The sequence below is a fragment of the Pollachius pollachius genome, assembly GCF_949987615.1.
Source record: "Pollachius pollachius genome assembly, chromosome: 19".
Taxonomy (NCBI): Eukaryota; Metazoa; Chordata; class Actinopteri; order Gadiformes; family Gadidae; genus Pollachius; species Pollachius pollachius.
In genome coordinates, this window is record NC_136952.1 from 15691103 (window position 1) to 15706521 (window position 15419).

The 15419-nt window shown below is 46.3% G+C and overlaps 1 protein-coding gene across 1 annotated transcript in view; it reads left to right on the top strand.

Annotated features, from left to right (window-relative positions):
• The window catches only part of LOC307090275 (zinc finger protein 385C-like), a gene marked incomplete at its 3' end in the record, with an annotated part of 50323 nt that overhangs the window by 10827 nt on the left and 24077 nt on the right, over positions 1-15419 (top strand). Inside the window, exon 2 of the mRNA XM_079756852.1 lies at positions 14799-15062. Coding sequence (XP_079612978.1) covers positions 14801-15062 — 262 coding nt within the window. The 5' untranslated portion in view covers positions 14799-14800. The remainder of the gene's footprint in view (positions 1-14798; positions 15063-15419) is intronic.

Genomic DNA, 15419 nt, shown 5'->3' on the forward strand with positions numbered 1-15419 from the left:
CCGGTGGCCATTAGTTTAAGTCGAGGCGGGCTAATATTGGTGAAGTGTGAATAGACGGCCGGCTGGATTCCTTTGTGATGCGGTCCATTATCGGTGTAGACTCATTACCCAATCAGTCTTCCATCTCTCTCTTAGCGGTCCGCATAATGATGACGGCCCTTATCTCCCCCCCCCCCCCCGGCCTGCTCTCATCACAGCCAGGATATTTGGCTAGCGGCCGCCCTGTCCTGGCCAGGGATTCCCTGGGTCCGTTCCACTTTAAAAGGCCATGTACCTCTGGACGGTGTGTGTATTTATATATATATATGCATGAATTTGGTTTGAGGGTTTGTCCGTCAACAGATCTTTCGGTTGATTTGGAAGGCCAGCCCCCAGCAGCACTCTTTGTTTGTTAGTCATCAGCGCTGTGGTCGTGATCATCACCGCCCACTTAGCGCCACACTCCACACCACAGACATACGCTCCCCGGGAAAACACCCAGCTGGGACGCTGGTAGCCGTAAAGTAGCCTAGCTCTGGTTAGTCTAGCACCCCCTCCATAGGAACAGGGAGTAAACATTGTTCTTTACACAGAAAAATAGCTGATCTGCTAGGATTTCAGAACGTATGTGTCTGTGTGTGTGTGTGTGTGTGTGTGTGTGTGTGTGTGTGTGTGTGTGTGTGTGTGTATGTGGGGGGGGGGGGGGGGGGGGGTATTAGTCTGTGTATATGCATGTGTGTCCATGTATCGTGTTTATAGGTCTGTCTTTATGTTTTTGTGTATGTACATTTAAGTCATTTGTGTGTATATATCGATATATCGAAGTGTGTGTGTGTGTGTGTGTGTGTGTGTGTGCGTGTGTGTGTGTGTGTGTGTGTGTGTGTGTGTGTGTGTGTGTGCGCGCACACACACACATTGTATATTGTATATTGTGTATGTTGTGTATGTATATGTATTGTATATTGTGTATGTATATGTAGAGTGTGTGTGTGTGTGTGTGTGTACATCGTGTGTGTGTGTGGCTATATACTGTGTGTGTGTGGGTCTCTGAGGGCCTCCATCCAGACCATCAGTAGAAGCGGCAGTGCGTGACCCTCAGATTGAGCTGTCGTCAATGGATTGATGTCCTGCTGCGATCCGTGCGCCACCCGAGCGTAGCCACCGTCGCTAACCTCGCTAACGGCTAATTACAGCTCCATCATCACTGCGTGCACATGAAACTTCCAGTCCTGACCTACGACCCTGCGCTGATGCTAATTCCATCCCACTCACAGTGATGCATTCTGATTGCTAACAGCTAAATGCTGTACGATAGCTAATAGTTTTTTATTGACAATACTGAATTCATTAGTCAATAGCTAATCGTTTTGTATTGACAGCACTGAAATCCAATAACTTAGTAATATATATATATATATATATATATATATATATATATATATATATATATATATATATAGTGAATATCTTTGTATTGATTCATGATTTGTCATTTGAATGTATTTCTCCTTGGTTTTGGATCAGTGGGTTGATTGTGTGTTACCAGGATAGCATAGTGGCTAGGGTGAGCTGAAATGTACGCCTACGGGGTTTTATCCCCACTGTCATCAGCCCGACCCCCCTACCTCATGAGTGGTATCAGAATTCACTGTACGGCGCTTTGGATAAAACAGAATACAATGTATACATATATTTATATTTACTTGTTTATAACCTCTGGCTGTAGTGGACATTTTTGAGCTACCTTGGACCTCACCCCCGGCCCTCTCGGCCTCCTTGCCTCCCTGGCCCCCTGCCTCTCTCGGGCCAGATGACCAATAGCATCTGATGTTTCCATTGTGATCAGACGAGTGCTGCGTCGGTCGTAATGTGGGGGCGTGGCGAGGGCATGCTTCAGTAGACGGGGGCTGAGGGGGGAGTTGAGGTCTGGTGGGGGGTCTGGAGAGCCTTTTTCACAGCAGTTTTCACGCATGAGCGGTAAGATATGCGTGTGTCACGGACACGAGTGCATCAAGCCAATGGGGTGTGAAATTATTTTCTGGAGATGGTTTTGATTACTAGATTCGAGTTGCATTTAATGAACTGCACACACAAACAAGAAACAGGGCGATTGGAAACGTGTACTGCAACACAATGTGATGAGTAGCACATCTATCTATATATATTTATTTATTTATTTACTATATGGATTCCATTATCAGGGTGTGTGTGTCTGTGTGTGAGTTTGTCCTCAAGCTCCATCTCTAATTAAAGAGCTGGCTTGTCACAAAGCTAGTCCGCCACTTTGTTTAACATCGGACCTTATCTCCCTCTCCCAGAGAGGTGTGTGTGTGTCTGTGTCTGTGTGTTAGGTGTCTGCACAAGAGATAATCTACAATACTGTGGCATGCTGCCAATTGAGACTGATGAAAGTGTGTGTGTGTGTTAATCTGCATAGCACGCTGCTATAAGTAGAATCTAACTGTTATGGCCGTCATGTTATAACTCGTGAACATTGCATGCTAGCTAGCTTTCAAAAAAGACTGAATTCAATCTTGATATATTATGCTGAATTACATTGATAAATAAAGAACCATTTTAGCTTATCTTGTTCAAAATATTAGTTTGCAGCACAAAGAAAACAGATTCTTTTGATGTTTTATCTGATCATATTAATTGATTGCTGTCGGGACGTGCAGAGAATTTCAGCAAATATGACACAATAAATTACAATGCCAAGCCTTAACCTCACTTACATTGTTAATGAGTAGTCACATTAACAGTTGTATTTTGGTTTTGATTTCACTCTAAGGCTTGTCTTGGTTTGGTACACAGAGAGCTAGGGTGACTCAAGTGCGAAGCAAAAGCAGGATACGTTTTTAAGGTATTTATTCCTCAGAAAAATAAAGTTCCAATAAAGCTCAGAAGATCCGAAAATATAAATACAGTCCAAAAATCCCAAAAAGCAAAAACCACAAAAACTGAGTCCCAGAATTCGAAGAAGGCAAAGCACATCGACAGTACATCCAAGGGGTAATCCAAAAGGCAGGGTAAAGAGACAGGCAAAGGTTGGCAACAAGATCAATCCATAAAAAGCGAACAAGTCCACAGGGTAATCCAAAAGGGGGCTCAGTGAAGACTCAGAGACAGAGTGCAAAGATCAGGCTTAAATAGTGTGAGACAAAATGGCCGAACAAATCACATGACTAATTAACAGGGGGCAGGTGAGTCTGCCTAACCAGAGACATAATTAGACGGAATAAACACAGAACAGAAAGTCAGAATTGGCGACATCTAGTGGTCTATGACAAAAGTTCGACATTGTGACAGAATCTCCCCCTCTATGAACGCCTCCTGGCGTTTCCAGGACGATCAGGATGCTGATGGTGAAAGTCTCTGATCAGGGTCTTGTTGACAATGTTCCGAGAAGGGACCCATTAGCGTTTGTCGGGGCTGTAGCCTTCCCAATCGACCGCTGGACCCGACCCCAGTCCGGCAGCCGATTCACCATGTAGACTGGTCCACCATCAACCATCCGGGGTGGAGGAGGGGGCTTGAGGGCTGGGGCAAAAGGGGAGGTAAGCACGGGTCTCAAACGTGAAACATGAAAAGTGGGGTGGACTTTCATGGACCGGGGCAGTTGGAGTTTGTAGGCGACTGGATTGACCCGGTGGGTAATCTTGAAAGGTCCAACGTAGCGTGGGGCAAGCTTACAGGACTCCACCCATAATGGTAGATCCTTGGCGGACAGCCAGATCTTCTGTCCCGGGCGGAAGCTAGGAGCCGGTGTCCGGTGACGGTTGGCTTGCACCCGGTTCCGTTTGGCAGTGCTAAGCAGTGCCCGACGAACCCTTTTCCAGGTTTGTCTGCGACGCCTCACGAAATGCAGCGCAGATGGCACCCCTGCTTCACTCTCTTGCTCTGGGAACAAGGGTGGTTGGAACCCAAACTGGCACTGGAATGGAGATAGACCAGTGGAGGAGTACTGGAGGGTATTATGAGCATACTCTGCCCACGGCAACTTGGCGCTCCAAGATGAGGGGTTGTCAGCAACCAAGCTCCGAAGGGTGGCCTCCATCTCCTGGTTTACCCTCTGTCTGGCCATTGGACTGCGGATGGAACCCAGAGGACAGGCTGGCAGTGGCCCCTATGAGTCGGCAGATGGCTTGCCATACACAGGAGGAAAACTGGGGACCTCTGTCCGAGACGATGTCCTGAGGCAGACCAAAAACTCGGAACACATAGAGAAAAACAAGCTTAGCAGTCTCAAGTACAGATGGCAACTTAGGTAAAGAAATTAGTCTGCAGGCCTTAGAGAACCTGTCAACAATAACTAAAATGACACTGTTACCTTCTGAGACGGATAGGCCAGATACAAAATCCATGGACAGGTGCGACCAGGGCCGACTGGGAGTTGGGAGTGGTAAGAGCAACCCTTGAGGACGCTGACAAAGGTCTTTGCTTCAGACACAGGTAACACAGCCTGCAACGAAGTCCTTAACCTCCCTCTCCATCTCCGGCCACCAGAATGCGAGGAATGACCCCACTGGAGAACCTCAGACCGTGCTCTTCTGGGAACAAACAGTTTACCATCTGGTGCCGGGCCAGGGTCAGGATCCTGCTGAAGAGCCCGTCTGACAACCGTCTCGATTCCCCAACAGACAGGTGCGACAATTCTCTTAGGTGGGATAATTGGCCCTATTCCTCTTCCCGGTTGTTAGGCAGAAACTGCCTGGATAGGGCATCAGGTTTTCCATTTTTGGAACCGGGTCGATAGGACAAGGTGAAGTCAAAGCGACCGAAGAATAATGCCCACCGAGCTTGCCGAGGATTCAGGCATTTGGCTTGCTGGAGGTACTCCAGATTCCGGAGGTCCGTCCAAACCAAGAAAGGATGCTGGGCTCCCTCCAGCCAGTGGCGCCACTCTTCAAGAGCCATCTTTACTGCCAGAAGTTCTCTGCCACCAACATCATACCTTGTCTCAGTGGGACTGAGGCGATGAGAAAAAAAAAAGGCACATGGGTGTACCTTTCCATCAGTCAAGCACTGAGACAGGGCAGCTCCAATACCCATGCTGGAGGCATCCACCTCTACAATAAATGGCAAAGAGGGATTATGCACTGTCAGTATAGGAGCCGAAGTGAAGCGCTCCTTGAGTCTTCGGAATGCCTGGTCTGCATCAGGAGTCCACCGAAAAGGTTTTGCTTCTTTCTTGGTGAGAGCAGAGATAGGAGCAGCCACTGAAATAAAACCTCTGATGAACCTCCTGTAGAAGTTTGCAAATCCAAGGAATTGCTGGACCTCTTTCACAGTCTAAGGAATGGGCCAGTCTCGCACCGCTTGTGTCTTCCTTGAGTCCATCAGAACCTGACCCTGTTTGATGATGAACCCCAGGAAGGCCACCTCAGTAACATGAAACTCACAGTTCTCTGGTTTTGCATACAAGTGATTCTTTAAGAGTCTCTGGAGGACCTGACGCACATGTTGGCAGTGCTCGTGACGAGACTTGGGAAAAAAAAAAATCAAAATGTCATCCAAATAAACAAAGACAAAATGATTAATCATGTCACGCAAAACATCATTTATCAGGGCATTGAAAACAGCTGGGGCATTAGAGAGTCCAAAGGGCATCACTTGGTATTCATATTGTCCAGAGGGGGTGTTAAAAGCTGTTTTCCACTCACCTTGTCTGATGCGGACGAGGTGATAAGCATTGCGAAGGTCCAACTTAGAAAAAATGGTGGCCCCTTCTAGAAGGTCAAAAGCTGTGGAGATCAAAGGAAGAGGGTATCGGTTGCATATGGTGATTTTGTTTAGACCCCTGTAGTCTATACAAGGACGCAAACCACCATCTTTCTTCCCCACAAAGAAAAAACCTGCACCAGCAGAGGACATGGAGGGGCGTATAAAACCAGTGGAGAGGGCATCCTTGATGTAGTCATCCATGGTCCCCCTTTCCGGTAAGGTGAGCGAGAAGATCCGACCACGTGAAGGGCTGGATCCTGGCAAGAGTTCTATGGAACAATCATAGGACCGATGGGGTGGAAGTGTGCAGGCCCTTTGCTTGCTAAAAACCTCCTTTATATCCAGATACTCAGTGGGAACATTGCTTAGGTCGGAGGGATCTGGAGACTTGGACACAGGGGAAGGTCTAGAAAAAAGGCAGGTGGCATGGCAAGTTGGACCCTTTCCATCTCCAATAGGTTGGCCATCTGAAGCAGAAACAAGTGGAGTCTCCAAGGCCTCTTGGGGAATCTTCAATCTTTGGACAAGAGCAGAGTCAATAAAATTTCCAGCAGCACCAGAGTCTACTAATGCCCGACAGGAGTGGCTTAGCCCTCCCCAGGCCAAGGTTGCTGAAAGGTAGACTCCTGTGCCTCGGAGTTTGGGAGAATAAGTGACCCCTGTCACAGCCCTCCCTCGGCTGGATGGGGTTGATCTTCCAAGGAGGTCGGGACAAAAGGCTCTGAAATGTCCTGATTTGCCACAGTAAATACACAATTTCTCTCTTCGTCTCCGATCCTTTTCCTCCTGAGAAAGGTGTGCTCGTACAATCTGCATAGGCTCTGTGGTGTCCGTGGGGGCAGGTGGGTTCCAGAGGGTAGTCGTAGGTGTGGGTCGGCTCTGGAAGCTCGGCTGCTGGCCGCTGGTCTGGTCCCGTCTACGCTCTCGGAGACGATTGTCAAGACGTATGGCCTGGGAGACAGTGGACTCAAGACCCTTAGGACACTCAGTTGCAGCTAAACAGTCTTTCAGTGATTCAGACAAGCCATTTAAAAAAAGTGGTGACAAGGGCCGTCTCATTCCAGCCACTCTCCGCGGCCAAAGTACGGAAGGAGATGGCGTAGTCCGAAGCTCAGTCTCTCTCTTGACAAAGGAGCAATAGCTTTTTAGCAGCCTCTTGTCCTGAGGCAGACTGATCAAAAAGTCGCAGGATTTCATTAGTGAAAAGAATGATATCCGAACATTCTGGACTCTGTAACTGCCAGATTGCAGTGGCCCAGGCTAACACCTTGTCAGTCAATAAAGCTATAATGTAGGCTATCCTGGATCTAGCCGTAGGGAATGAAGTAGGTTGCAGCTCAAAAGTCAACTGGCATTCTGTTAAAAAACCACGGCAAGCACCTGGGTTACCGTTGTATCGTTGGGGAGCAGGTAGCCGAGGTTCTGCATGAGGTAGTGGAGCTACCGGTTGAGGTGGAGCCGGCGGATCAGCGGGGTAAGGCTGCCCACCTGTGTCTGGCGGGTCATGGCCACCGGGTAGAGTGGGGCTAGGCCTCCCCACTGCCTGATTGAGTTGCTGAAGAAGGTAGTCATGTTGGGCAAGAGTCTGTTGTTGGAGACCCAGCTTCTGTCCATGAGTATCCATAGTGGAACCAAGGCTATTGAGAGCTGCCATGATTTTTTTCAAAGTCAGAAGCAGCCATTCTCGTAGTATCAGGGGCTCCTGCAGATGCTGTCGCTGGGTCAGACATGGTTGAGTCTTCTGTCACGGTTTGGTACACAGAGAGCTAGACCGACTTAAGTGCGAAGCAAAAGCAGGATAAGTTTTTAAGGTATTTATTCCTCAGAAAAATAAAGTTCCAATAAAGCTCAGAAGATCCAAAAATATAAACTCAGTCCAGAAATCCCAAAAAGCAAAAAACACAAAAACTCAGTCCCAGAATCCAAAAAAGGCAAAGCACATCGATAGTACATTCAAGGGGTAATCCAAAAGGCAGGGTAAACAGACAGGCAAGGTTGGCAACAAGATCAATCCATAAAGAGCGAACAAGTCCACAGGGTAATCCAAAAGGGGGTTCAGTGAAGACTCAACAGAGACAGAGTGCAACGATCAAGCTTAAATAGTGTGAGACAAAATGGCTGAACAAATCACATGACTAATTAACAGGGGGCAGGTGAGTCTGCTTAACCAGAGACATAATTAGACGGAATAAACACAGAGAACAGAAAGTCAGAATTGGTGACATCTAGTGGTCTATGACAAAAGTTTGACATTGTGACATGTCTAGGATGTAGACCTACCAATATTTTCTCAAGAGCAGATACACTATTTAGTCCTGTTTAGTTCAGAATATGCCCAGACTGCAGTGAAGTAGCGGGTGAGCTTAGGGTACCTTGATCTAAGATTCCTTCTACAGGTAAGGCTGCAGACATGTGATATCAAACCCCGAACCTTTTGGCTGAAAGTGGGAGTCAAACAGACTAGCCACTAGCCTGGCACCGCCCACCTACCTACTTCCGCTCAATGGTAGGACCAGGCTACCTTGCCACTAGACTGTCTACCAAAATGCATTTCTGAAACATGTGTTTCATAACTTGTATTTTATCTGATCTATTTATCTTCATGTTGTCCTTTCCAGCACCATGAGCCAGCATATCCGATGTAACTACCCCCTTGCATCTGCTAATCCCACCAACAGCTATGTACATGACGTCCCTAAAAATATACACACCTTTGCTACTGTCCTCCCACACACCCTCCCAACGCTAAAATATAGCGTCTGCTCATCACAATGGCAGACATATAGTAACAACAACATTATCATGTTGTTTTTAGGTTGCCTTGGTTGCAGCTAGCTAGCTAGCTACAGCTAGATCTATTTCTATGTGATGTACTGTATGCAACGTCAAGCTTTTTCAGTAGTTTAAGCACCGTGTTCAAGTGGCTAACACTATCTGAAGCATGTGTGTGTGTGCGTGTGTGTGTGTGCGTGTGTGTGTGTGTGTGTGTGTGTGTTCGTGCGCTCTTGTGTGTGTGTGTAGGCGTGCATGTGATTGTCTGAATTGTCTGTGCTTGTGCTACATTTAGCTGCTGTAAGCTTGAGTCATATTTCCTTTTGGAGCCGTCAACCTTCCAAAGGGCTTGCTGTTGTTCTCCTTGATCCTTCCACGTTGACACACACTTTGAGCTGTCAATATAGTTTTTTATTAGAGCGCTTTTTAAAAATTATTTATTAGTTTTTCATTATCAGTTTCCCGTTTGTTGTGGCAGTTCGGGGGTTTGAGTTCTCACCAAACTCTTCGGATTTTGAAACAAAACACAAAAACATCAAACGCTCAGTCAGGCTCATGGTGCTTTCATTCTTAGAATGTGTTTGGCCTCACAATTCATACATGTAAAGCAAAAGTTCTGTTGGCAAGATTCAAGAGCTTCAATCTTAGTGTGATTTGGTAGAAATCCAATCTGTGGTAGTGATCTGTCATTACCTTGTGAAATGTTGTCGACTTCCCCGGCCTCTGAGACAATTAAGATCCCGGGCCGCTACCGGCTTGTTTCTGACCAATCAGTGTATCTCTTCCCTGATTGTTTCATGAAATCCTTCTCAATCAGAGGACTGTGAATGCAACACTTCTCAGTGATAGACAAACGTAGGGAAGGTGGGAGCAGAGGTTTCATTTTTATTACCCACACTTTAGATGGTTTTATTGTTCTGTCTTTGAAGTGATCTGGGGTGAGGAGGCCAACCTCTGATACAGTTTTATTCAAAATAGCCTGACGCATTAAGAGATGAACCACTGCGTGTCCTCTCCCCGTATCCCTACCCTTACGTGAAATCACCAATAGCAATAATCCATCTGTCCATGCGTCAACACGCAGTGGGAATGCATGTGTTCCAAGCCTGCTAGTACAGCCATCATGGTGGCTCCTTTGATGTGCAGATGTATGTGACAAGTCATTGGCTAACCATATAGCTTTTATTTATAGCCGTGGTATTTCAATTAACAGCGGAAAACACCAGGTGTTTACAAGCGTCATGCTGGAAATGGATAGGTGTTTATTTTATAGAGTCCCGGAAAGATACCCAGCGACAGTAAGTCTTGATACATGCAAGCACACCCATGACAGATAGTCTACCTAGAGACAGGAGGGCAGGTTTTCATCATTCTTCAGCTCGATGATCACAGGCCTCGTGTGACATGAATGTACATGACATTTTGTTCTTTATCAATGGCTTTCAATTACAGAAATCAGGAACAGAACTTCCATCTTAGCACTCAAGTTCATAATACTGGTATGACATTTGGTGCAGACTTTTATTTATTGCTACTTACAATATTGATAGTGCATATATCTTAGCATGGGTGGCCCCAGCAGAAATCAAACCACAACCCTGTCAGTGTTAATGCCTTGCTCTACAAGCTGACCTAGTAGGGATCAGTTGTGCTAGGTGGCCCCAACTATAATTGAATACTTTATATAATCTATTATAAGATGTTATATTATGAGATCAGCATTATCGGTAATTGTTTTCTGCTGCCCGCATGATCCCTACACTGACGGCATACTGGAAACAGCTGCTGTGTGTGTGTGTGTGTGTGTGTGTGTGTGTGTGTGTGTGTGTGTGTGTGTGTGTGTGTGTGTGTGTGTGTGTGTGTGTGTGTGTGTGTGTGTGTGTGAAAGAACTCAATGCCCGGGCCAATGTCATATCCAAATGTTCATCCATCCCCTACTTCAAAACATCCCTCTCAGCCCTGCTGGCTCAACACCCTGACACACAGCTGCTTGTCACCATGACACCTGTCAATCAAGGCTCAAGCAGCCTCATGGATGTGTCAGGTTTAGTCTCGCCTCTTCCAGGAAATACAACTAAACGTTGAAGCTTGATATACAAACAATATAAGTTATGTTCAAACAAGATAAGATAGTACCTTATTCAAACAAGACAGGACATTTACTGTGAAACATATATTACCATACTACTTAAACTCTCCCCATCACCACCAGTGCAGCTAGCTGGAGCCGTTTCATTAGCTGCAGCTGATGGATGAATTAGCTAGCCTACGATGTGGAACCATAGCGCACCATGCCCTGCCACCACACTGATGGTAGCGCCAGCTGAGCCCAAATGGCCTCCAGAAGGTGCCCCTTTTTCTATCTATCCCCTTTTATGCTTGCCTAGCCAAGCATAGCGTAGCTGTTCATGGCTTAGCATAGCTCAGCATAGCCTAGCCTAGCCACGTCTGACCTGACCGGACCTGACCTGACATGACCTGACCTTACCGGACCTATCCTTGCATATACTTATTTTAGGCTAGCCTTGCAAAGTCTATCATAGCCTAAGCCTAGTTAAGTCCATCATGGCCTATTGCCCAACTAAGTTTAGCCTAACCTAACCGGATCCAAATGCATAACATAACAGCATATATATCATATTATATGCTGTTATGTTATGCATTTGGATTATATTCTAGAATTTCAATATTATATTAAAAGTATAGCAACAGCAAATATGATATCATATTATATTGGCTATGGCTAATCTTTAAATAAAATATTAATAATATAATTTTTTAATACTCATAGCTTGCCTCAAATTTCCTGTTAGCAGTTAGAGACGGATTTTCAACACTCTACTTTTTTTTTTTTACTGCTGCTTTTTCACTCACACATCCCTCCTCAAGAAGCCTGGCCTCATCCCTTATCCTAAACATCCTCTTAATCACACACACACACACACACACACACACACACACACACACACACACACACACACTTAATGTCACTCACAGGTAGAGCTCTTCACGTACACTCATGTAATCAAGCACACAACTCTGTCTCTTAGCTGCGCTCCCCCAAACCAGCTGAGGAGGAGAGAACAAGAGAGAGGGGGAGAGACAGAGAGAGAGAGAGAGAAAGAGAGAGAGAGAGAGAGAGAGAGAGAGAGAGAGAGAGAGAGCACCGAGCAACACAAAGAGACAGATAGAGAGAACCACAGAGTTGAATCAGCCACTTAAGCTGTGCTTTGTTATGCTTGGCTGTGATTGGCCAGTCCTATGCCGATAGCTCGGGTCCTCCTTGGGCCACTTGCAGGGGCCAAGCGGTGCTCCCCTTGAGTGGTAAACAACAGATAACTCGTGGTTGTTACCATGGTGCATTAGAGACGGTGATGCTCCTTTTATATTTATGCTCTGGTCTTAGGTTAGGGATGGGGAAGTTGAGGTATAAGTTATGAAATGGTTAAGTAGTTGTGAGCCTGTGAAACTCAAATCCAGTTTTTGTTTGGTTTTAAACATGTTAGAATGTCTTATACAATCAATGTATTCTTTCATTTAGAGAAAAGCAATGTAGAATCCTATGTTTTTGCAAGTCTCCATCAACTAGTTGGAAACGTTCTAGTCTGCTCTCTCTGTTCTCTGTTCTCTTGGCCATGTCTTTACAAAGCTCTACCCACACAGAGAGGCTACAGTTAAACACCAAGTGTGTATACATGTGTGGCGCTCCACCTGGGCGGCCGTTGATGTTTATGATTGCGCCCGAGAGAGGGTTAAGGGTTAGACAGTGACTTGTTAGACTTGTTAGACAGATTTCCAAAACGGCTTGTAACGGCTAGTCAACCCACACCTGGTAGCATGTCATGGGACCTTTAAGGAACAGGTAGGGTTAGACAGTACAGAGACAAGTAATGACCTGTCTTTGTACTGTCTAACCTAATATGCTCATTAATGTAAGGAGCAGATAGGGGTTAGACAGTGAAGAAAGGTGGTTAAGGAGCAGGTAGGGGTTAGACAGTGAAGAAAGGTGATTAAGGAGCAGGTAGGGGTTAGACAGTAAATAGAGACACAGTTCATTAAGGAGCAAGTAGGGTTAGACAGTACAGAGACAGGTCATTAAGGAGCAGGTAGGGGTTAGACAGTGAAGACAGGTGATTAAGGAGCATGTTGGGGTTAGACAGTGGATACAGAGACAGGACATTAAGGTGCAGGTAGGGGTTAGACAGTGAATACAGGTCGTTAAGGAGCGGGAGGGGTTAGAAAGTGAATACAGAGACAGGTAATTAAGGAGCAGGTAGGGGTTAGACAGTGAATACAGAGACAGGTCATTAAAGAACAGTTTAAGGTTGTAGGCTGAGCACATGACGGATTGAACCCAGGACCCTGGGTCTGTAGGAGGAGAGGGGAACAGCGGCCGGCCACTATACTATGCTGGTGCCTAATAGCAGTAGAAACACTGGTGTTGTGGAGAGGGACGGCGGGGTCTGGGTGTGATGGCCCCAGACAGCGAGGTTCAGCATCCGGCCAGCAGGCTGCTCTTCAGAAACCATTAGAGCGAACAGGCTGTTATGTATCTCCATTCCTGACCACCTCCTCATAAAGATGGGCATGTGGTTCTCTGCGTGCTCAGAGCTGTGCGCATTTCTGTGTGTACGTGTGCATAAACCAGTGCGTGTGTGAACATGTTTGTGTGACTATGAGTGTCCAGATCTGTACTTGTGTTATTGTGTATGTGTGAATCTGTACGTGTGTTTGTGAGTGTGTGCGTGTGCGTGTGTGTGTTTGTGTGACTATGAGAGACACATGGTTGTGCGTGTGTGGGCGTGTGCAGTGTGGTTGTGCGTAAACCTGTAGGCTACGTGTGTTCAGATGTGTGCTTGGGTTTTTTGTTTGTGGAAACCTGTGTGTGTGTGTGTGTGTGTGTGTGCGTGTGCATGTGGGTGTGGTTGGGTGTATGTGTGTGTGTGCGTGTCTGTGTGTGTGCGTGTCTGTGTGTGTGTGTGTGTGTGTGTGTGTGTGTGTGTGTGTGTGTGTACTGTGTATGTTTGCGCATGCTTGTGTGTGCACTAACGTGCACTGTGCTGGTCTTCTCCAATGTAGTAAATACTCTGTAAGAGTGATACTCCATCAACTCCATTACACAACGCGATCACAGCTAGCTAGAATAAGGCTTAACCAGCCAATGTAAGCCTTAGCCTCCCTTCACTAAAAATATTATATTCTGTCCATCAGCAAAGTCTGCTAAACCCTTGCTTTCTAGTATGGGGGAAGGGAGCGTTTATGTGGGTGTGAACCATCCGAGGCCCCCCACCAACCCCCACAGATCCTAATTGATTCAATTTTCATCAGAAAAGCCCTCAATTCTATTGCCACATTTTTAGACAAGTCTGCATTGTGCTGGGGGCTAATTTATTCTGTCCGTCACCAGAAATTGCTGTGCCATTACAGGTATTACAGGGTGGTGTGCTCTCTCACAAAGGACCATCTTGTTTTCATGCCCGGGACATTTTGCTTACTGCTCTCTGATTGGTTGTGGTTAGAAGTAGCTTTTTAACAGCTCCTCTGCCTGTCTTTTCAGTGGTGTGTGCGTGTTTGTTTGTCTGTGTGTTTGGGTGTGTGTGTATGTGTGTGTGTGTGTGTGTGTGTGTGTGTGTGTGTGTGTGTGTCTGTGTGTGTGTGTGTGTGTGTGTGTGTGTGTGTGTGTGTGTGTGTGTTGTCTGTGTGTGTGTGTGTGTTTGTGGTGATTTGCTCAAGATACGTTTTTTGACGCATTTAGATAAAAACGGGTTTACACCCTTTAAAAAGAGACGAACGGCTTCACACACACTACGACGTCCTTGACTACATTTCATGGGTCATTCTTTGAATATTGCACCTTGTTCTCTGTTAATGGCACATTTGTGTGTGGTTCGAGCACATTGCATTGCAGCTGAGCTGATTTTCAGAGGGAGATGATTTTAATGAAATGTGGTGTAGTTCCAATAAAATCTGCTGAAATAGGCAGACGGAGAATACACATACATTGAAATCTTCGACCACCTCTGACTGAGTGGTGCACCTCTGCTGCCCCCTGGTGGTAGCTGTGGTTTAGAACAAGCTGGGAATGTCTCTTTACTACACGTGTGAAAGATACACACTCGCCCTGTAGATTTATTAAGACAGAAACATCATGAAACCTTTTGAGTTATGGAATAAGAAAATATATATTCCAGGTTAATAGCTCTTTTAGTTGTTTAGTATAAACTTGTATATGAGATTTCAGATGATCAACACAAATTTGTTACATTTCCGATAAAGTCCATCTCATGGCCTTTGATGCGTGACCTTTGGACCTCTCTCTTCAGACATGAAGTATCCCAAGAGCCCTGGTTGTCCGGACAACAGCCTTCCTCCCCGGGCTCACGAAGAGGACGAGGACGAGGAAGGAGAGGACAGAGAGCTGGTCGCCGGGCGGCGGGCTAAGCGAGAGCGTCGCCAGGGCAACGGCAGTGCCACACCCTGCCAGGTGTGCAACATCCAACTGAACTCCTGGGCCCAGGCGCAGATCCACTACCGCGGGAAGACCCACCAGAGGAGGCTCCGCCGCCTCAGCAAGGCCGCCAACACAGGTCAGAACCCGCCAGAACCACCCAGAACCAGTTGGAACCACCCAGAACCGGTCAGAACCGGTATCAGTAAACACCATCCAGAACACGTCAGAACTAGTCAGAACGACCCAGAACAGGTCATTACCAGTAGTAGTGGTAATGACCTAGTCAGAACTATTTCGTATGAGTTATTACCAGCCAGAACGGGTCAGAACCAGTTGGAACTTAATCAGAACCAGTCGGTATAAGTTATTATCAGCCAAAATGTGTCAGAACTATTCAGTACCAGTTATTACCAGCCAGAACCATTTAAAACCAATCCAAACCATTTAGAAATGGTTGACTGGATACCCAGTCAGAGCAGTTCAAAGCAATTTA